Raw genomic sequence first — 21,633 nt, 5'->3', positions numbered from 1 at the left:
TAGAATGCAAAATTTGCGTCCTGGAGCAAAAGTTGTCAAAAGTTGTTGAGCAACATTTTGCAATTTCTTGCAAAAGTTGCATTTTTTGGTTATGGGCATTAGGTAGTTGGTTCAACCGACTAAACTAGTGGATATAAGCCAAATTTCACTTCATTGTACGGGTTGGAGGATTGGAAATGCAAGAGCAAGTTTTTGGTTTGTGAAACAATCTTGTTTCCATCTGGTTTTTGATAGTTTTGTCTTGTTTTCATTGCTTGTACGGTCCAGTACGGACTAGATGGTGTAAACTCATTGCCATCTTTGTATGTTCATTGTGTTTGCTTTCAATAAGGTTGATTTGCAGGTTTGATTGTTCCAGGTTGTGAAGATTTCTGTCATTCTTTGCAACTAGGAGCAAAACCCTTGCAAGTAGGGTTTAAGAGCAAGAAATGGCTCTAGCCTAGGCATTCTTTGATGGCACTTGTTATAATCATTAAGAATGCTAGGTTAGGGTCTGTATATAGTTTTGGAATAGGGTGTGTGATGTTGCAGGTCTAAGAGGAGGAGAAACAATGAAGACCTAGGCTCACCGCTGGGAGTAGGTGAGTTAGGACAATAAGCAAAGTGCGATTTGTGAGCACTTGGAGATTGATGCAGGCCCAAGTGGCATATGTATGGAAAGCCCTCAGAGTGTCCTTGAAGGTTCCCAATATGTTTAGAGCAGGAGTTTTGACTGGTGAAAGGTTCTAGACCAAGTTTGTCAATCCACCGGTTAAGCCTAAAACCCCACAAAATAGTGCAGCATTAGAAATCACACCTGTACGGATAACCCAGATGCACTTTTCCAGTATTGTCTACAACTTCCAAAAGGGTATCCGAATCCATGATTTATTCCTAGGCTTGTTTGGGACTTTTGCAAATTAAACCCCAAAAACCGCTTAAGGAGGGCTAATGCAATTAGGCCTATTTAGGTGCCAGTAGAGACCTAGAAGGCTTGAGAAACCATGGCGATGGAATTGGCGAGTCTTAAACTTCAAAACACAATGAAGACACCTTATTAATGCATTGGGAAACCATAAGGAGAGTTGGTGTGTCAAGGATCCTAGCAGGAGTGGTTGGAGCCCAGTAGAGGTGAGTGTGAGTAGCTAAGGTGACAACCTCAAGTGGAGGAGTTGATTGTCTAGAAACCATTGGCTATACCTAGGAGGCAAGTCAAGAAGGTTCAGACCTTGGAGGTCTCATTGTCATAACCCTTATCAAGTGCCATAGGAAGGACTTGAGTAGTTGTAGGGTTGAGTATGACAAGTCACTCAAGAAGGTGAAACAAACAAGGCTCCAAGACTCTCTGCATCACTAAGTCTTCCCAACTTCGGTGACCCAGGTCTCTGAAGTTCCCCCATCTTCGGTGACCCAGGTCTCCGAAAACTACAGTGACCCAGGTCTCCGAAGTTCCTAGATCTTCTCTTCCTCAACCCCGAAACTCCAGAACCCCGAAGTTCCTAGGTTCCCAAGTCTTCCCAACTTCGGTGACCCAGGTCTCTAAAGTTCCCCCAACTTCGGTGACCCAGGTCCCCGAAGTTTTCCAGACTTCTTTCCGGCTGGCAACACTTCCGGATGGCGTGATCGACATTCAAGGCTTTAAATGCTCCGCCAACTTTTGTGACTTGTGCACCTTCTTTTGTGGAGCCACAGAGGTGCATTTAATGTTTTTGGCAGAATTTCCATCAAGGGAGGTATGGGGCCATGCTTGTTGTGGTGACTTATGTCATGTCTACATACTCTGACTTTGGAAGGTCGGTCAATCCACCTTCTTAGGGTTGCCTTTTGTGGGTATGGCTAGGTTGCTTGCATGTACAGAAGTCAAGTGCATGCACTTACCTGCACTCCCAGACTGACATACAGGGGTCACAATCACCCTTGTAACCATTTTTCTATGTAAGGCTATTAAGCCTCATTGTAAAGGGTTATCTCCCTGTTGGCTTGAGCTATTGTATGCTCTCCCACTTCTCTTGTATTATTTTGTATTTTGCAACTATAAGTTGGCCATTGGCCTTATAATTAATTGAAATCACCATTCTTGCCTTCTTTCAACTTATGTATGATGTGTATGTTTCCTTACCTTCATCATAGGTGTATGTTTTGTGGTTCTTCTCTCATATATGCTATGTTAAATTTATTTCTAAGTGTGACTTGTGGGAAACCTTCTCCCCTCTTGGCATTCAGTGAATTCTAACCCTCATACATGCATTGGGGTCACTCATACAACTGAAGTTTGTGCATCTCCTAGGTGTTTTAGTTGATTTTTTGTGTCATTTCGGGTAGGGAGAGGAACAATCTCTTCTTGGTGCATCACCTCCTTTGATTTTAAGCATTTCTCTCTTCCCTTTACCTTTGCAATTTGTTAGGATAGGCCTAGGAGTTAGTTTCGAAGTGTTGAGTTGGTTCAACACGTGCACCTTGATGGAGAAGGAAGTCGGCCTTCTCCGGAGATTCAACCCCCTTGCGCAAGGTCCCACACTTCGAGGTTGTTTCCATGTTTCACAAGGTTGCTGAGTTGATAGCTTAGCAAGGGTGCAAGCTTTTGTGATAACAGTTTGCATAGCGGGTTTAAGACATCTAGGAGGTAGAGCGCATCCAAGAGGGGGTCCCTTGCAATGGCAAGTTTAGAGAGTAGGCTTGCACAAATTTGTAAACGTTCAAGGGTGCTAATCCCTTAGTCAAAATTTCATCCTCCTTCATCCCACACCCAAGGCGCATACTATTGGTTTAGCACTTAGTCAATTTCTTGATCATGAGGTTGGGCCTAACACTAGTGCACAATTTACCCCCCTTAACCTTGCACAATTTTGTACATGCTAGGAGGGGGTTGACTCCATACTTAGACAAATTTCCAGACTCATTGCCCATCCTAGGTCTTACATAATGTAGGCTTGAAATTCATGACCCTAGGCATTGTGTTTGCAGTTCCATCAAGAACTACAAGCGAAATTACCACTCCTTACTCTTTAATCCACTCATAACAATATCTTGCATCCCAGCAACTTGACAACTTTTCAACATTGACAACATGACAACTTTAGCAACTTACCTCAATCCTGAACTGAACAAAACCAACCTCCTTTCACAAGCAAAGGTTAACAACTACGACCACTGCCAAGCTTGAAGATGACCTAACTAAGACACCTAAGCAAAGCAAAAGTGGGGGTCCCCATTTGCAATGGGGAGCATTGACAACATGGCAACCTTACCTCAATCCTGAACTAAACAAAACCAACCTCCTCTCACAAGCAAAGGTTAACAACTATGACCATTGCCAAGCTTGAAGACGACCTAACTAAGACACCTAAGAGAAGCCAAAGTGGGGGTCCCCATTTGCAATGGGGTGATGTGTGAAAACATCACAACAAATGCCACCCCAAAATGGCAACACATAATTTTATGTTTCTTCCTTCTAGTTATAGTTTTCATATGCTCATGCCAATGTTTAAGTTGTGATTTTATGTTGCCTTTAAAACTTGAAATTAGTGAATAAATTGGGTTCTTTAGTGCCTTTTTAACTTGGGCGTGGATCTTATAGTCTTGCTACCTGCTACTTGCATTTTTGCCTTGGATTTGTGACCCTGATTTGGTACTAAATTTTGACGATTTATCCACCCTTAGTTATGTTTGGTAGAACTTTTCTCACTTCTAAGTGTTGTTCCATGCTAGCAAAGCCACTTGAAAAATATTCCTTTTAACACTGCCCTATGCTGATGTGCCATTTGAATGGAGTATCAAAGAAGTATCATAAAACATTTGCCAACCTTCTCATCCATTTCAAGCCCTTGATATCTTTTTCTCTTCTTTTGTTATGCACAAGTCTCCAATAATTAGGAACTTCTTCGTCTTTTTCTTGGCGTTGCACCACCTTGAACAATCTTCAAGAATGTTTATTGAAAAACAAGAATACGATAGGACAACTTTGTAACTCAACAAGGGAGGAATTTAGTTCTCATTGATAATATGACAAGGATCTAACTAAAGCTACAAAAATTACTATAGATGAAGTTTCATAGGGGTACCAAAAACTTGTATCAAAGTTGTTGTTACGAAATCACCCTAGTGGTTACAAAACCACTACTTCAAGGCAAGTGGTAGTTTAAAAACACCTCATGTGGGAATTGATGGTTTCATTCCATCAGCTTCCACAGTGAAAATTTGCCTCCTAGAACTTCCCAAAGTGTTTCCTTTTGTAGAAAGATTTCCTACTAGATCCAATTCAGACCAATTTGTTGATAAGCTTTAGTGGGATGGAACCTCGGGTACCATTAAAGTTACTATATGTAGGCTGATGCCACACCACCCAAAAGGATAAGCAAGGCATCTCCTATTTATGGTATCACTTCTACTTTGAACGGGACTTCTCCATTTTGGGTAGTCTGTACACTTTTATGTGTAGAAAAAAATTGCTCCCCACCTTGATATTTATGTAATTATATCTCTTAAAAAATAATCAAATAACACATTTTATGGTAGTTCTCTGTCTCCATTTGTTACTCTTTGGAACCTGAAATTTAAGACAGTGTTTTCATGTTTGTTCATTTTCTTCCTGTTTGGTCTTATATCAAGTTTTACTTCACAACAACACTAGTCTTCTATTGTTTATTTTGCCTGATTTTGTTGTTGAAAGATTTATTGGCCTGCCCTCTTCTTCCATGAACTACTACCAAATATATACTTCTTTTATTTACTCATGGAACATTTTGTTATATTAATAATTCACACAATGCATGGATTTTTTTCAATTCAGCTTTGTTCCTTTTTCATCTCCTTTTTATTTGAGTTTATAGCAGGTGTACTTTGCTTGCTTGCAATTGCACATTTTGTGGTCTCCTATTTGGATTTATTATCATTGCTCAGTTTTTGGTAGGAATTAATTGTGATTGGTTTGTATGCTTCTTCAAAATTGAAAATTTAGAGACAGAAAGAGTTTGTTTTACTCAATATGGTGTTCTAGTAAGGAACGTCCATTTTCAAGGGACAAAATTCATATCCTCATATTCCGCAAATGTCAACACTTGCTCACACAACTTAGATACAATCTTGACTATTTTGGATGACCTCTTGGATAGAGAGAAAGAGTTAGAAATCTGAGCCAATAGGGGCTTGGTGATTAAGTCTTGCTATAACTTCTATCTTGTAATGTCTTATAGAAGTAATTGGAATTGGATGCATGGTTAGGCATCCTAACTGAAATTTATTGGAGGGGTGAAGTAATGATCTAGAAGAAAACTCAAAAAACAAATTTATCATGGATCTATACTTGCGTCCATCTTTTGTTAAAGATAATAGATTACAAGACATCTCATAGATCAAAAAATTGCAAAGTACCTTACTAACTCATGAGTTATTTTTGTAGCTAAGTAAATCATCCGTTAACTTTCCTAGCCAAGTCTTGCCATGGTTTTGGTGAGCACTTCTGAATTTCGGCAAGTATTCCCAAGTTTTATATGATTTTAAGCATTTTTTATTTGTCTCATTTTTGCCATGTCATTTGAGTCCAAGGCAAAATAAAATAGTTTTCCCAGGTTACAAGATTCGAGACCTTGAACATACTACAAACATAAATAACAAATTATTTGCAAATAACAATGCAAAAAGCCAAAAGACTTACTAATAGAACTCTGACCATAAGAAGCCCTTACGTTTTGTATTTAAGATGCCAAATTCAACCTTGTGATCTCCCATTCAACAACAGAAGTGTGTATAGTTGCACCCATATATTCTTGAAAATACAATGACTTGGGTTACTATTTAGTACTGGAAAATAAAAATTGTATTTTCCAGTGTTTCTTCAAGTTTTGAAGATGGGAAAGTGGGTTTTAGAGATGACAATTTTTTTTTCTGAATTACTGGGATGGCAGGGGATGGCAAGGGGATGGATATTAAATAATACATAAAAATAAAATTTGAATTTTTAGAATACACACAAATGAAAAATACCTAAAAATAACATAAACAAATCAAACGAATTGAAATTCGAAAGAGTAACAATTCATGAATCCCACAATCCTTGCATAGACTGATAATCGTAGACATGATGTGAAACGTGATTTATGATGACAGATGCTAAAAAATAAATGGCATTAGGCACATTGATGAACAAATTTTGAAATTTGAGTCATCATCTGATTGCTATCTTGGAAATTGCTCCTCTTCTCTTTTTTATATTTTAATCATCAAAAGAGAGAAGGAAAAGAGAATAAGAGAGTAAGACCAAGAGACAGTCCCCAAAAAAGACCAATAAAAAGGGAGGCATCCCCAAATCTTTCAAAATAAGGAAATGAGGGGACAACCTCTCCAAATCCGTAAGTCCCTAGGATGTCTCCTTTTGGTGGAACCTTTCATATGCATTCTGCTCTACTTGCCTATTGAAGGAGAACTTAAGGGTAGGTTAAACTCTTCCTTGATTTATAACCATAGTGGAGAAAAGTGATAAAGCCTTTTAAATTAATTAAAATATCATTTATTTTCTAAAATCACTATAGGATTCTAATTGTATATTTGTTAAAAAAGTAAAACAAAATTTGTACAATAAGCTTACAAGCTCCTTTTCGAAGGCCATCTTTTGAGTTTTCAAAGGCTGATTTTGTTATTAGTCTCAAACCAGATGTAATAACTCCTGATGCAGCAAGCCCTGCTGTGAAAGACTGCACATTCACAAAATAAGAATGTTAAACAACTTAAAAATCCACCTAAGATGAAATGAAGACCATTCAACAGAAAAATAAATGGATAATATCTTTGCCTGAATAAAGTCAGGATTCATGTATGATAAATCTCCCATTATTCCTGCCTGGACATGAGCATCTGCAAAGCCAAAAAGTGCACTCATTGCACATATGCCAATGAAAGTTCCCAGTCCTCCCTTTCCAGAGGTTGCAAGGTCCAGCTATGAAAAAACCAAATTATAGTTTTAGAAATATATGTACAAAATTTGGTAATCTCCTGTTTAATTATGAAACAATTCTTAACACTTGAAAGTCAAAATGTCTTTTTGACGTCAATATTTTTTTGGCACCAAATTCATCTTCCTTAAGTGTGCTGCTGAAAACTCATTTTATAGCAGAGAAAAAAATTGAAATACATATCATCAGCACTCCAGAGTTCATCTCAGAATACTCACAATAATTATGATGAATGTACTTATAAAAAAGAGAACATATCCTATGAGGATGCGTTGTCGCGTATTAATTCTAGCCTCATTGTATGCGAGTATAAAAGTTGTTATCAATGCGAAAGGCTGGTACACCAATGTCAACACTCTTGATGAGTGATAGTCCTACACAAAAGTTAGAAAGCATCATGAGTTTTTGTGAAGAAAATAGATACAAATTTAAATTTTTCTTATCATTTGTACACCACATGGTTTGACCTCTAATATATAAGATATGACATTTTCATGACTCATCACACAGTTGCACGCATGAATTGACAATCTGGAAAGTAACTAGAATAAATCTTTTACTATGATATAACAGTATGAAATATGTCTGATCAAATACATCTAGGGGGAGGTCAATTGTCTTGAAGGAACTACAGTTACTACACCCTAGAAATCAGAACAAAAAATTTCCACCCTATATTAAAATATTTGAAATTAGAAATTAAAAGCACTTCTTACTTGCAAAACAAAACTTGGTCCCTTGCTCCTTGTGAGCCGTTAAAACCCTATATAATAATCACATTTTACTAATTTTACTTGAAAATAAACTCAAGAATGGACCATACATATTACATTTCCTAGATTATAATCCCCATACAAACTTTTTTAATGTCCTCAAATGAAAAAAATGGTTAATAAAAAGCTACACTATCTTTAAATCTGGAAGAGACATAGACAACAACCTATCACCTAATAGAATATGTGAGCATTTGTTAGCTTGCAACTAGTAGAACATGCCCTCAACTAGCCAAGGAGAATCCAAAGCCCATGTGATAAATGATGGTGCCACCAAAAATTTGCAAAAAATGTTTCACATAGAGATCTATCTTAGTTTGATATGCTGTTGTGAAAAGGTCCAACTGACCTGAATATATTGTGGATATACATATCCTCCTCTCTAACAACTTTCTAGTTTATTGTATTTGTCATCACCTTTCATGTAAAGGTGAGCAGGAGTGATCAAGGAGTAATTCCATTGAGGAACCAATTTATAGATATGCCTAAAACCTAGATAAAATAAAGCTGCTCTTAGAATACCCACAGAATTGTTGTCCAAAATGAGCTGTAAGGAGATTCTATCTGAAGAACAAAGGGCTACATATGTATATTTCTTCTAACTAGAGTTCAAATCACCTAGAGGCTTAAGTCTATGGGGATGGAAAACGATCCCAAAGAAATTCTTGACATCAAGCTAGGCATCAAGTTTTTCTTAGACAAATGCATTATAGAAAAATCATACATCAAAGCATGCCAGTCTATACCTATCAATATCTGCAAGTCAATAGATTCTAAATAGGGTCCCCAAAACTTTGATCCATATAGATTAGTTGGTTTAACTATTAAGTTCAAGAGATGCATCTAATGGATATCCTGCAAACATACATCAAAAGCCTCGACACTCCAAAAATGAATTGGAGACATATCTCTTAAGTTCTTAACCATGGTATGGAAGCAGGATTTAAATAGGGAGATGAACGTGTAGACTGTATTCTTGAGTATCATTTCCCATGATCTCCACTGGCTCAAGCCTTTGTAGGAAAACTGAAACCAGGAAATAACATCTCTCAATGTGTTGAAGTCTGATGATCATGATCTTAATTTTAGCTTAACTACTCATTGGAAAAACACAAAAGCATCTATCATAGAAACCTTGGGAGAATGAGTGAGGAGGACCACATCATCAACAGAAAGTAGCATAAATATTAATATATGATGTAAGGAAGAGTGCCTGTCCAGAAAAATATAATGCTCATCATCATATATCTGAAAGAGAATCAATGAGATAATATACATTATTTAAATTCTTATACTACTCTTTACAAAGTCAGAGAGCCCACAAGTAGTCAGAAACTGTCCAGTAATTTTCTCACAGAACCTCATGATGGTAGTAATAAAGATCTCTGAGATGCAGCCTTTGGACAAAACTAGTTCAGGAAGTTTGTGGGTAGTTTAAAACTGACAAGTAACAGTTTCATGGAGCTTCATGATGACATTGATGAAGATATCTGAGATATCAATTGTGTGTGACCTTTGGAACGTCATGTCTTGTTATAGAATCAAAGGTCTTTAACATCTATAAAAGAAACAAAAAGAATTAGAAGAAGACATGCAAGAATTCTTCATGATGGATCAAAGACTAAAATGTGATCGATTGTTTGGAAAGATTTCTCAAAGCCAGCTGGCCCACACTATGAATTCACTATACTCTAACTAGTCAAAAAGTCTGACACTGTGGCAGAGAGAAAATAGGTGTGTTTATAGTTAAAATAATTTCATAATTTCATAATAAATGTGAAGATGATGTCAAAAGACTGGCAAGGAAGGGCTTGTTCTATTGGGGCAACCTTTGGAACAATGAGAGACAGCAACAGAAATCTTGGTGCGATTTAAACAGGTCTCAAGTTTCCACACCAGAAGAGAAATCCGCTTTTTTAGAACTGTGTAATATAATTCTTAAGTACTATCTTTTAAAATGCATTTAGAAAGTGTGCAACCATATTGGGGGGATTAGAAGTGGGACATAGAAAAATCCCTCCTCAACTATAAATCAAAGGATTTATATAATCAAGTTTGCCACTACAATTCAATTGCCCTTCGATTGAACAAACAATGGCGAGTCTAGGATGCAAGGATGCTGTCAAGTTTTTCAGAAAATAAGAATATCCTCCAAATATAAGATGATGGGATGGCTAGTAATATACCAAGGCTTAGCTGTCAAAGCAAGGTTAAGAAAGATTAGATTTACAGATGCATTTTGCACTATATGTGGGAAAGAAGAAACAACTGATCATATCTTCTGGTAATGTCCAACAACTAGAGGCTCTTGGAGATGGCTGCTAGATAAATTCAATTTCCTTTTTATTGCTTCTTTCTCTTGGAAAGAGCCTCTTTTAGGGGATGCTTGGATGGTCCAGAATACCAGCAAGGGTTATTGTATACAACTCAGTTGGAAAAGCAGTTTTCTTTGGAGGTCAAGATGCCATTCTATCTTTCATGAGGATACCTCCCCTCTTAGTATGGGGAAGTTGAGGCTTCACAAACAAGAGTTGGTGTTGATTGTACAAGCTAAGTTTGATTTGTTTTAAAGAGATGTTAACTCTTTGCCCATTGAAGTGTAGGTTTAAGTGCTTTCTTGATTAGCCTATATAGGGAGAGAATCAGCTTGTTAAGCATTGTGCTCAAATGATGTAACTTAATAATCCTTGGAAGTTTATATGAAGCATTTTTTTCAATTAAAGAAAAATGAGGTTAAAAACAATTATGATGATTCTTGTCAAAGTTTTCCAGTTTTAATTTGTATTCCAAGTCATATCACTGATCTGAAGCTATCCTCAAGTAGTTTGAAAATGCAAGGAATGGCCTCGTTTTGTAGCAAAATTGGTTTGGGGTTATAATGCATACACGTTAATTTCTTTCACACCGAGGAATGTAAGTGATTTGTTATCACATAAATTACTAAACAAAAATTAATTACTAATCTTTACTACTTGATGCACCATTTTTGCAATAATGGTTACCTTGTTTCCTATAATTATAATTCAGAAATAAAAACATACAAGGCAAGCCATCATAACTTAGGTTTCATTGGAGAGCACAAGCCAACAATATTTGGAAAAAATATCAAGAAAGGGAATAAAATCGAAAACTGCAGTACTAACCGGAAATAGATATTGATAGTAATCTTCAATTGTCAACATACTATTCCAAGAGAAAAGGCATCCAATCCCAAGAAGCCAACAAACTGCATATGCACTGTATTGTCCCTGAAATATGAGTAAGAAACTTGTGTCATGTTGGACAAAATAAAACAAATAACATACATATGCAGTCATTTATTGTTAATCATGTAATCGAATTCATAAATTCAGGAATCTTACCTTCTTTGGAGGAAGAGAGCCTTGGAATTCATCTTGCGTAACAGCACCATCTATTGTCATGCTTGGACTTCCGAAGATTTTGTTCCAGCACTTATCACTGGACAACTTCAACGAAATAGCATTCTTTTAGTCTATGCATCAATTTTCTATTCCAAATTCAGCCTTTCAACTTATGAAGTCTATAGGAAATTGGAGTGTTAACCATTTACAAAATTGCTAAGCAATTATATGTTCTTAATCAAGTATATACTATCTATTATTATTAAAAAAAGAGGCTTTAACATGCTCATTTTCAGATTAAAAGTTTGATAGTTCTGAGTTACACGTATCTAACAAATTACATTTGTAACAATACAGATCACACATATATGTAAATTGCTGTTCAATAAAGTCATTAATAAAAGTGTTGCTCTTACTAACAATATCACTGTCATAAAGGAAGTCACCAATGATATAAGGACACACCCTTTCGTGCACCAACCTAAGCACTGCTTCTGGCCAAATCAATTGCTATGTCTTAAAAAATAATCAGCCTGCTTTATCATATAAACCATAATCAGATCAACTATCTGGTCTCATAAAGTTGGGCATATTGATATTTTAGATTGCTGCCTATCCTCTTAGCATAGTCTTAATCATGATCTTTTTAAATTGATCGCTGTCCAAAATCACCATCAACTTCAAATTGGAGGTCGAGTACTTGTTTGCAGTGAGGTTGATGTCTAATCAGTCAGTAGTCACATCCTAATCAATGGCTCTACTTTGATATGTCTTTGCCAAATAGAAATGATGCACTCTCAACATACCATTCGTTGTCATGTTTTATTCCCTCTACATGCATCTTAATCGCTGCCTCGGATTGCTTGCATTGGATCACAGTCTTCCTTATAACTTCCATTAAAACTCTTCTTGATCACTGTTTCCTGAATGCTATTTCTTCCTTAATGACAAACACTGTTGCTTCTGTTTATTACATCAATACATAATCACTGTCTCTTCTTCATTATTACTGATTTATCTTTCCATTGAATCGCACTTATTTAGGTAAGCCACTTGGTTTGACTACAAGGATAATGGAGTCGCTTCTTATACTCAGACACAACATTAGTGTTACTATTAAATCTTGCAGCTTACACCATTCACATTATATTTACAATATCAACATCTAGCATTCTTCTAATAGCTGCTATCAATATCAAAATCAATATCACGTGCCTTCAATAATTGATCTTGCAAAATAAGCAAACTTGTAACAATCCTTGGTAACTTTGGAAAGTATTAATCTTGACTCTCAATTCATGCATACAGATAGATGTTCATTGTTTATTATGTTTAAATTTTATGAATATCTCTATGTCAGTCTTCTCATTTCACCAACTTTCTTCAATGCAAATGTAATTACAAACTATTCTGATTTTGTTTTGACATTAATGACAAACATTTAACAAATCTTACATGAGTGCCCTTGACATCAATGACAGATATTTCCAACAAAGTTATTGACAGCTGTGGTATTGGATTCTTCATCCCATGACAGCCATTTGGATAATTAAGTGGTGAAAACAATGGTGTAGCTGTTGAAGAGGATAATGATGATCATCGTTAATTGTAGTGAAGAGAAGCTAGAGATATGCGTTAGTTTCGTGCTGTCAAACCTGTAAGAGAGAGTATTGATGGAAAAATTTGTAGTCAAGCCCGATCACATTAAATGCTTAGCGTGAGAATATGTTTTTTTAATTTTTACCCTACATGCTGGCAGGATCAAAGCTCTGATGCCAATTGTAATGTCCCTTATTGGGATATTCCTAAATGTTTCCCTAAAACCACAATTTCAATTAAAAATAAGAAAAGTTATACATTTAAGCAAAGTTGCATGGACACGGATATGGTATCGGATACGGATATGGCTATTTTTTAAGACCCCCAATATGGATATGGCTATTTTTTAAGACCCCCAATATGGATACGGCTGGATACATCATTCATAAAAAACACATACACATATTTAACACAATTTTCTAAGTTATTCGAGGAGATTTTCATTACTTCAAAAGCAATATAGACACATAATTGCTACATAAATAATGATAAGTTGATTTGACATTTTACAATATGCAAAAATAGTAGAGTTACATTGGAAGGTAACCCAAAAAATGGGTCACTGAAATAGAAAAACATTTCATTTGTCTTTCTCATTTGGTGTAGGTTTTGTTAATATCATTTTTTTTTTAAAAAATGCATGAATGAAGTTTTTTAAAATTAAATTTAGGAAGATTTATGTCAATTTAAAAAAAAAATCAAAACACATTAGTATCTAGCATGGTTGGAAATCAAGGATTTTTGGGCATGCGTGGGTACAATATTCGACGTGTATCCGGGTTGTATTGGATACCTATCCATTTCGGAAACAGGAACAGATATGGGGATACGTGTTCCCAGAGAGGGACAAAGGAGTTTCCGGCAACTCTACATTTAAGAAATAACTTTACCAATTGAAATGCCTTTATAAGAGAAATCCTAGTCTAGGTCTTGCACACAATATTAGCCACTAGAAATTGACATTACATCATAAGCCATGATGTGACATATATCTTATGAAACATTAGTAAACATCATGCTATCCATAAACATCATTCATATTGAAATCCAAATAAGCAATTGCCTTTGTTGAAATGTTTGCAAACCGCAATCTTAAGGTTGGTCACCCTTGTACTATGAGAGCATGGAAGGTGGGCCACCCTTGCATCCCTCAATTCACCTTGGAGACTAGCCGTCCTCCTTGTTCAAGCCCAAGAGCATGGAAGGCCAGTCTTTCATTCCACCTCCTAGCCCATCAGCATGGAAGGCTGGCTGTCCATTCCATCCCAAGGTGGTTGATGGGACTTCAAGCCCAAGGGAACTCTAAGCGCCCTGGCCCACAAGCATAACATCCATCTTGGGGTGGCGTACTTGGGTCTCCTGAACTCGGAAGGATGGCCATCCTTCTTATTTGCAATCCATTTCTCTAAATTCAGAAGGGACTATCATATGAATCTTCTATTGCATGTTTATATTAAAAAGAGCATTTAGATTACTCACAAAGATCAACAATTAATGTAAGTACCTCTATTAAATGAACACATATGCATAAATCTATAATTCTATTATTTATCAGATTTATCTCTTATTTAGAATTGCTGCTAATATCAATTCCAATTCTGATTTTAATTTTTTTTCTGCTTGTTTTCCTTGATCATTCGATTTCACCCGATTGAGGGACTGTTGTTGAATGATTGATATTTATATGAATGATCAATTGATTGAATGAAGTCCTTTTCCTGTATGATTTGAGGTATTGGTGAATGATGATTAAGTGATTATTGATTAGATGATTGGTGGTGAGTGATGATGTAATGAGTGCTGGTTTGATATATTGGTGAATGATGATTGAAGGAATGCTGATTTGATAAAATGATTTTCTGATTGATTGCTTGATTTGATAATTGTTGATTGCTTTGTGGATTCATGAGTGATGATTGATAAATGATCCTTGAATGCTTGGAATGATTTCTCCTTTATACTTTATTGGTTGAAGGGTCACCACCTTTCATAAGAATTGAGTCGCCACCCTCCATTGCTGCCTTTTGAGAATTATAAAATAATTTTCCAAATTGATTTCTCTTGGATGTCCTCCTCAAATGAAACCTTCTCCCCTTTATATCTTCCAATGTGAGGGAGAGTCACACTTCTTCATCATGTCTTCCCTTGCAAGGGTCGCAACCTTTCACAATTACCACCCTTTTGAAAGAGTATGACCCTTCATCATTTCTGCCCTTGAAAAGTAACTTCCTTATTTTCTTCCTATTCCTTTCTTCTTCCATTTATCCTTAATTCCTATGCTACATTCTTTCTTCCTTCCTCCATATCCCCTTTCAAATGAACTCTTCTCCCTTTTGTATCTCATGTTTGAGGGAGTCACAACTCTTCATTGCATGCCTCTTGACCTTTCATTAAACTTAATAAGATTTTAATTATATTATATTATATTTTATTATTTTTTTATATTTTAATTTTATTATTATTATTTATTATTTAATCCTATTTCAAAAAGGGGACATTACATGTATCCTAAAAGTTATTTTGCCATTTCTTGATACTTAGCCATTGTTTGCTCCTTCAACAACTATTGTGCTGATAAGTTGGAGGTATTTTTCATAGTGTATCAAATTATGTTGTTTTATTAGAATTCAACCATATAGTTTTTGTTTCATACTCATTGACCCATTGTTCACACAAATCCATCTTTCATGAGCATGAATGGTCCACTTAGCATTCATTGCATCTAGGTGATGCTCACAAGGGTTAAGTGTGCTCGAGTCAAAGAAATACTAGGATGGATGACCTCCTTGTAAGTTTCACTACTTGAATTAAATAAGTGCTAGGATGGGTTCCCTCCCCAAAAGTCCCAATGTTTCACCCCTATGAGCATCATCTAGATGCAATGAATACTAAGTGGACCATTCAAGCTCATGCTCATGCTCATGAGTTCTTGTGAACCACTAATTGTGAAAAATGGGTCAACAAGTTTGACCCAACTTTTCAGTTGAATCCTAATAAGAAAACATAAATTTTCTGCTTTGAGTCTTAACTTCTCATCTTCATGCTTGTCCATTGCCTTGACAAAACACTTAATAATTTTTCTTGTCAATCTAACAAGAAAAAGTGTTAAATCATGTGTAAAGGGCTCTGTACAAAAAGTTTTGTAAGCGTACAACAGGTTGCATTTATCCAGATTAAAGAAAGGTTGTTATAAGGAAATCAACCACAAAAAAATTGAATAGAGAAGCGAATTTCAAAAATCTACATAGAAAACATGTTAGGAGATTATTATCGTACAAAACATGGGGAGAGAAATTATCTTGGGAATTTTCACATAACTTGTAAATCAGTTATTTAAGGATTATGGTCTCTAATAATACTGATAAAATTATGACTATATCAGTAGAGTTTCCTCTGCAAGAAGTAACTGCAGAATAAGAAATAAATCCTTAGGGATTTGAAAGGTTCCAAGCTTAGGAAGTTCTACAAATGAGAAAACAAGTAAATATTTTCCATTCACCTTGAATTCCATAGGAATTAATTGGTGGACAACCAAATTATACGCAACAAAGATTTGCAGCAGTCTCTAATCATCCGAGTGTGCCAACAAGAAGATGACACCCAAAAAGAGTGGCATTTGTACATAATCTGAAAAAAAAAATTGTCTTCTTATAATGACATTAATAACTCAAATGTATCTTTTCTGTTAAAAATTATCTGTTTTAGAAAAATAGGAGATAGATGCTTCATTAAAACTCTGTGTAGGCATGTCTAATATTCCCAGGGGACATGGGGAACTAATTGGCAAGCAGGTTATGCTGAGCAATCTGTGACAACCAACCTCTGGCAAGTATTCTGAGGGAATGACTGTCTCCACTTCTCCCATGGCTACCATGGTACAGGGAGGCAGTAGCTCCTCTCAGCTCTTTCATGTTCTCAGCTTGGATCTATGTCTGTTCAATGTAAATAGTAGTCTCATATCTCCATGCAATGATTATGTTTTCTCCAACTGGAATTTTGTACTAAATAGCTTTTATTTCTCCACATCTTGTGAAGAATGCATTATGGATGAGTGAACATACCTTGAGGAACTGAAGTTGAATGATTCTTGAAACACAAAAAGATACCAAAATATACATATTTACTGTTAATTTAATTAACCTTATTTTCGCAACCTTCAATTAACCCTAATGAGAATATTTCATATAGCTAAACAGATTAGAAGAGAGCTCCAGATTTGTTAGCTCAACTAAGGAAATCAATCACAGACTTAACAAGATCATTCCATACTAGTGAGGTAGAGAATCCACGAGTGAGAAATTTGGGAAGTACAGTCTTAATGCAAGATGAATAGAATGGTCCACCAAGATAAAACTAAATAGGGCACTAATGGTTCAGATGATTAAAAGGAAAGGAATCTCTATTAGACTACCTTGGAAATTCTTGCAATTTCACAGTATTTGACCTATGCAATGCATTCAATGCCAATGATTATCAGAATTTGCATGTGCTTTTTATGTGGACATTTCTCACCAAAGATGCAAGACTCGCAGAAAACTCACCAAGTCGAGAAAAACTTGCAAGTTTTTCTGCTCGGTGAGTCTTTGCAAGTTTAACTCATAGAAAAACTTGCCCGATTTTTTGAAAAATCTTACAGGTTTTTTGTCAATTTTTTCGGAAAAACTTGGAGAGTCTGACAAAAAGACTCAGCCGCAGCAAATAAAATCGTCCGGGACATGAAAAAGGCAACTTCATTTTGTTTTTTTACTTCTATTTGCTCCTCCAGCTCTTGGGATGTGTTTGGGATGTGTTTGCAATGTGATTGCAGCCAATTGGAGCTAAAAAATGGAGATTTGAAGAGGATTTGGAGTGAATTTGAAGAGCAAATTGGATTTCCAGGTAGGGTTTCTGATTTTCTCTTATTTTATTTATTTATCATTTTGGTTTGTTTTGCTACTTCTAGGTTTAACAAAACACATCAATGCCATTAGGTAAATACTCTGAATCAGATTTAGATTGCAAAGAGATTTTCCACCATTTTTTGACAGTTTTTTTCTGATTTTTTCTTTGTTTTCACAATTTTTTCAAACCCTACCAATTTTTGAAGAAAATGTTTAGAATCTTAGATTAGATTAAATTTTTACTGAGATCTATGATTTGGAGAGACAGGCAAGGAAGGAGGGGGGTGGATTTAGAATCACCTTGGATGACATTGAGGAGCATGAGGAGGTTGACGATGGAGAGGAGTCATTGCTAGTGCCAGTAGGATCTGCATCCAGGATGGAGGTCGAGCCACAGCCTGTCATGTTGAGCAATGTGGCAAAGCTGCAGCGGAATCCTAGGACGAGAGATACCTCTCCCCTAATTTTTACTAGAGCTGGGAAGAGGAAGATGTAAAATGTTTTGATGTAGTGTTTACTTTTAGTTTATAAAGAAAAATTGCTATTTTCATTTTGTTTCAGACTATCAGACATCAGCATTCAACATGAGGTTGCGATTTTGTACCCAATTTGCATTTAAATCAATCAAATATAACTAGACTCAGCTTGTTTCTTTTATGTACTCATTTATTTGACTCATTGGATGCATCTCCTCATTGAATTCTGCAAAAAAAATGCATTTGTAATGAAATTCAAGCAAAGTTTTAAGTTGCTGAGTTTTTCCGAGTTTTTGCCGAGTCTGAGTTTTTCAACTTTGTTCCTCACAATTGCTTATGAAGAGGTTCAGAGGTCTAAGTAATAATCCACAATTTTAAATTGTTACAAATCATGGCAGTACAGTCATTGAGCTGTCTCCCACTCCTTTGTGTTGTCACTATGCTTCTAATCAATATCCTCAATCCCATTCTTTGCTTGAGCGGAGCAGTGATTTTTCTCAACTCTTTCTATATATTGCAAGCATCCTTTTGGATGCCTAGATAGGCCATACTTGAATGTTCGTGATGCATGTCTGGCGCTAGATTTCAAGTGTACATCAATTGTTCCCACCTATGCTCCTGATCTACAGGTTTATAAAATTCTTCCTATAAGCTACCATGCAATTTATAGATTAGGCAAAGGAGAAAAAACAACCCAGAATGATCCATTATGCCATATTAGAATATGTCTATGCAAGGGTTTAATCTATTGACATGACAAATTTCTTCAGAACACTTGATCCTGTCTTTTAATTGAAATCTCCTTCACTTAGTATCAAACTCAATTTAGTTTTTCTCATAAAGTATGGACTGTTAATTAGCAATCGTATATCATCTCCCAGCATGCCTTTCTAGTTGAAAGTGAATTGTGTTGTCTTTACAGCAGATAACTATTAAGGTCACTTCATCATTTATTCAACCTTAGCCGATTATCATACTCTTCCAAACTTGTCAGATGTTACCTTTGTATAAGCAGTAGTTTCATATCACAGAAATAGTAAACAGTCAAAATATGAAACATATCACACAACAGAGATGATCACATGTGGCATAGCTTACAGTAAGTATTTTAGGATTCCTGTCTTTGCATCACAAGTCAAAGAGTAAAGGCAACACTATGTACTTGTTTTCTAACCAAAATTTGTCATTATCGTGGTTAAATGGATGTCTCCTCCTAGAGGCTTCTCCTAAAATTCTATTCATAGCCATGTTTGACTACTTTCATGATATTCTGTTTCTTTCCCTTTTTTGACCATTACAGAATTCACCAAATATTCTCTCCATTATTTAAGCACTTAATCATCTTGTGTTTATCCACCATAACTTGTCATATGCTAAATAGTAAATAACAGAATTTTTAGTGAAGCAACTAAAGATGCTTTTGGAAATTGTGTCCTACCTGTATGTAAAATTCCATATCGGTTTTAGACAAGACGATCATGCCAACTCAAATGCTGAAACTTCAATTCTTTTCTTTTCTTACGAGTACAAAAACAAGAGAGCCATCAGGTTTGTCCAATCAATTCAAGCTCCCAAGTAACTACATTGGCAGGAAAACCCAGGTTCTAAAGACTTTTCTAAAAGAACAAAGTTCTTTGAACTGAATACTAAAAGAGGAAGGAAAACACACCCTCGAACATTGACATGTACAATTGACAGGGCAGTGCTATGGCAAATTCATCCAGTGTTAAAAAACATGAGTTAAAAAGGTATCATTCTAAAGTTAGGAGAGACAACAGCACTATCTACATACAAGATAAACAAGAGTAAAATAAAATTGCCAAATTGCCTGCAAGCTGCATCATATTGTTTGTATAACATTCAACATATAAAGCGCTCGCAATCATTAAAAGATATCATGTAATAGGATTGCTGCTAGAGAATTTGGAACTCGCATGACCTATAGCTGATCTTGTACAGATAGCCTGAATCCAAGTTTCGTTCGGCTATACAATGAAGTGATTAATCCAGAGCTTTTAATATGAGAAGGTAGATATGGCACTGGGCAATTATTCTTTTGCCTGCATGGAGATATAAAACTGTCCCCCAAATAAGTAACAGACGAAATAGTCATGATACTGAGGTCATGGGTCATTTATTGATTTGTGTACCTGATAGACCCTTCCGATCTTACACAAGGAGACCCTCTTAAGTGACTTAACACAGGGCAAATACCACGAGAGCATACAGGGGATGTTTTTAAATTTAAAACTTTTGTACTGCTGTGCGGGTAAAAATAGAGAGGTATTAGTGTAAAACAAGGTGCCATGAACAGAAGGGAACAGTGGAAAATTGTAAAAATAAAGGCTAATATTTAGAAGCCTATAAACATATTTGTTTTGCTTTGGAATGCTTTGCAAAGTGAAACACCCACCTAGTCTTAGGAGATCTGGAAAGCCTGTAAAAATTCAAATTGCAGAAACCAATTATAAAATTGTCCCCAATATCTCTCAAACATGAACTCGGTCTCTTTATGTCATTCGTACAATTCCTAACACAAATTTCTCTCTATGCAACTTTCCTTCTTGAATCTCTTGAATTGATAAAAATTGGAAAAAATTCAGAAAGGAAACCAATACTATACATGCATTGGCTTTCGTGCAGCAAGCATACCTGAAGTTCAAAGATACAAAGCTAGGTCGTTATGACAGCACAGGAACAAAATTGGGTTGCTTTGCATTCCCTGAACTCCAGTAGCACAAAAGTTTCATATAAGCATATAATCCCAAAGAGCCGAGTTAAGAGAAGTAAACGATTCCTTTTATTGTCACAACCACTGCATATTTTTAGTCAACTACTCCCAAAACAATTCCAATGATTCCATATCTTACGTGCCCGGTTGTTACTGTCTACAAAGCTTGACTTCACATGGAATTTATCAAATGGGTAGCTTGTATCACTAAATCTTAGAGCTAGTGTTCACATTGGATGTTTAGTACCAGCACATTCTTAAAAAAATTCCTACCTGTGGACGCAAATTCATGGAATCTTAGCCAGTTAATGATTCAACGTCCATAAATGGGGCGGATCTTCTAGTCTAGTTAAACGTCATGCAGTACAATGATGATTGGCTCTCCCTAAAAGAAAAGACTAACAGTAGATAATAGAGGTTTTATTTGCAGGTTAGTTTTTTTCTTTTCTTGATTCACACATGCATACGGAATCTATCCGTTCAGATGTGGACTTCTATATTCAGAACCTTTGACTAATCTCCATGCATGCCGATTTAGGTTTTTTTTAAGAATAGTCCAGCCCCAGGTATCCCCTTTTCACATTTTTTGAAGCTATTATCTAAAAGGATTTTCTTTTCCAAAGTGAATACAAAGATTTTTTTTTTTTTTAATGCCAGGGTAGCTGGTAGATCAGCCAACCTATGGAATCTGTTTTTATATACCTACATTCCTCTTTCCAAGGACCTTGGCTTAATGATGGATTAGTTTTAATATAAAAATGTTTGGCCTGCATGTTCTATTTGGTTATTAAGGAAAATTATTAAATTTTGTATTAGATGAGTGTTATTTTGTAATTTCTATATTTATGTTAATTTTTGTTTAATTTTATATTTATTTAGCAGAAGT

At 35.8% G+C, this 21,633-nt stretch overlaps 1 protein-coding gene and 1 long non-coding RNA gene across 10 annotated transcripts in view; one reads left to right on the top strand and one right to left on the bottom strand.

Annotated features, from left to right (window-relative positions):
• LOC131033604 (uncharacterized) overlaps window positions 1–18,093 on the top strand; it is a 34,109-nt gene extending 16,016 nt beyond the window's left edge. For 2 of the 3 annotated variants that reach the window (XR_009103631.2, XR_009103632.2), the window contains exons 2-3: window positions 17,468–17,538; window positions 17,809–18,093. This is a non-coding gene — a long non-coding RNA (uncharacterized LOC131033604). Of the gene's footprint in view, window positions 1–15,741; window positions 17,539–17,808 lie in introns of those variants that run through there. The other variant, XR_009103630.2, reaches the window with a different exon arrangement.
• Window positions 1–21,379, bottom strand: part of LOC131033603 (equilibrative nucleotide transporter 3) — a 36,383-nt gene extending 15,004 nt beyond the window's left edge. Inside the window, exons 1-8 of one of the 7 annotated variants that reach the window (XM_057964841.2) lie at window positions 20,887–21,379; window positions 20,669–20,738; window positions 20,430–20,453; window positions 11,062–11,158; window positions 10,843–10,947; window positions 7,145–7,300; window positions 6,767–6,910; window positions 6,563–6,668 (exon numbers count right to left, since the gene is read on the bottom strand). In XM_057964841.2, the coding sequence (XP_057820824.1) occupies window positions 6,563–6,668; window positions 6,767–6,910; window positions 7,145–7,300; window positions 10,843–10,947; window positions 11,062–11,121 (571 nt within the window). In that variant the 5' untranslated portion in view covers window positions 11,122–11,158; window positions 20,430–20,453; window positions 20,669–20,738; window positions 20,887–21,379. Of the gene's footprint in view, window positions 1–6,562; window positions 6,669–6,766; window positions 6,911–7,144; window positions 7,301–10,842; window positions 10,948–11,061; window positions 11,167–20,429; window positions 20,454–20,668 lie in introns of all 7 variants that reach the window. The other 6 variants (XM_057964845.2, XM_057964843.2, XM_057964839.2 and 3 more) reach the window with 6 other exon arrangements.
• Between the last annotated feature and the right edge of the window lie 254 nt (window positions 21,380–21,633).

The sequence above is a fragment of the Cryptomeria japonica genome, chromosome 6, assembly GCF_030272615.1.
Source record: "Cryptomeria japonica chromosome 6, Sugi_1.0, whole genome shotgun sequence".
Lineage (NCBI taxonomy): Eukaryota > Viridiplantae > Streptophyta > Pinopsida > Cupressales > Cupressaceae > Cryptomeria > Cryptomeria japonica.
This window is presented reverse-complemented; position numbering and strand designations above follow the sequence as displayed.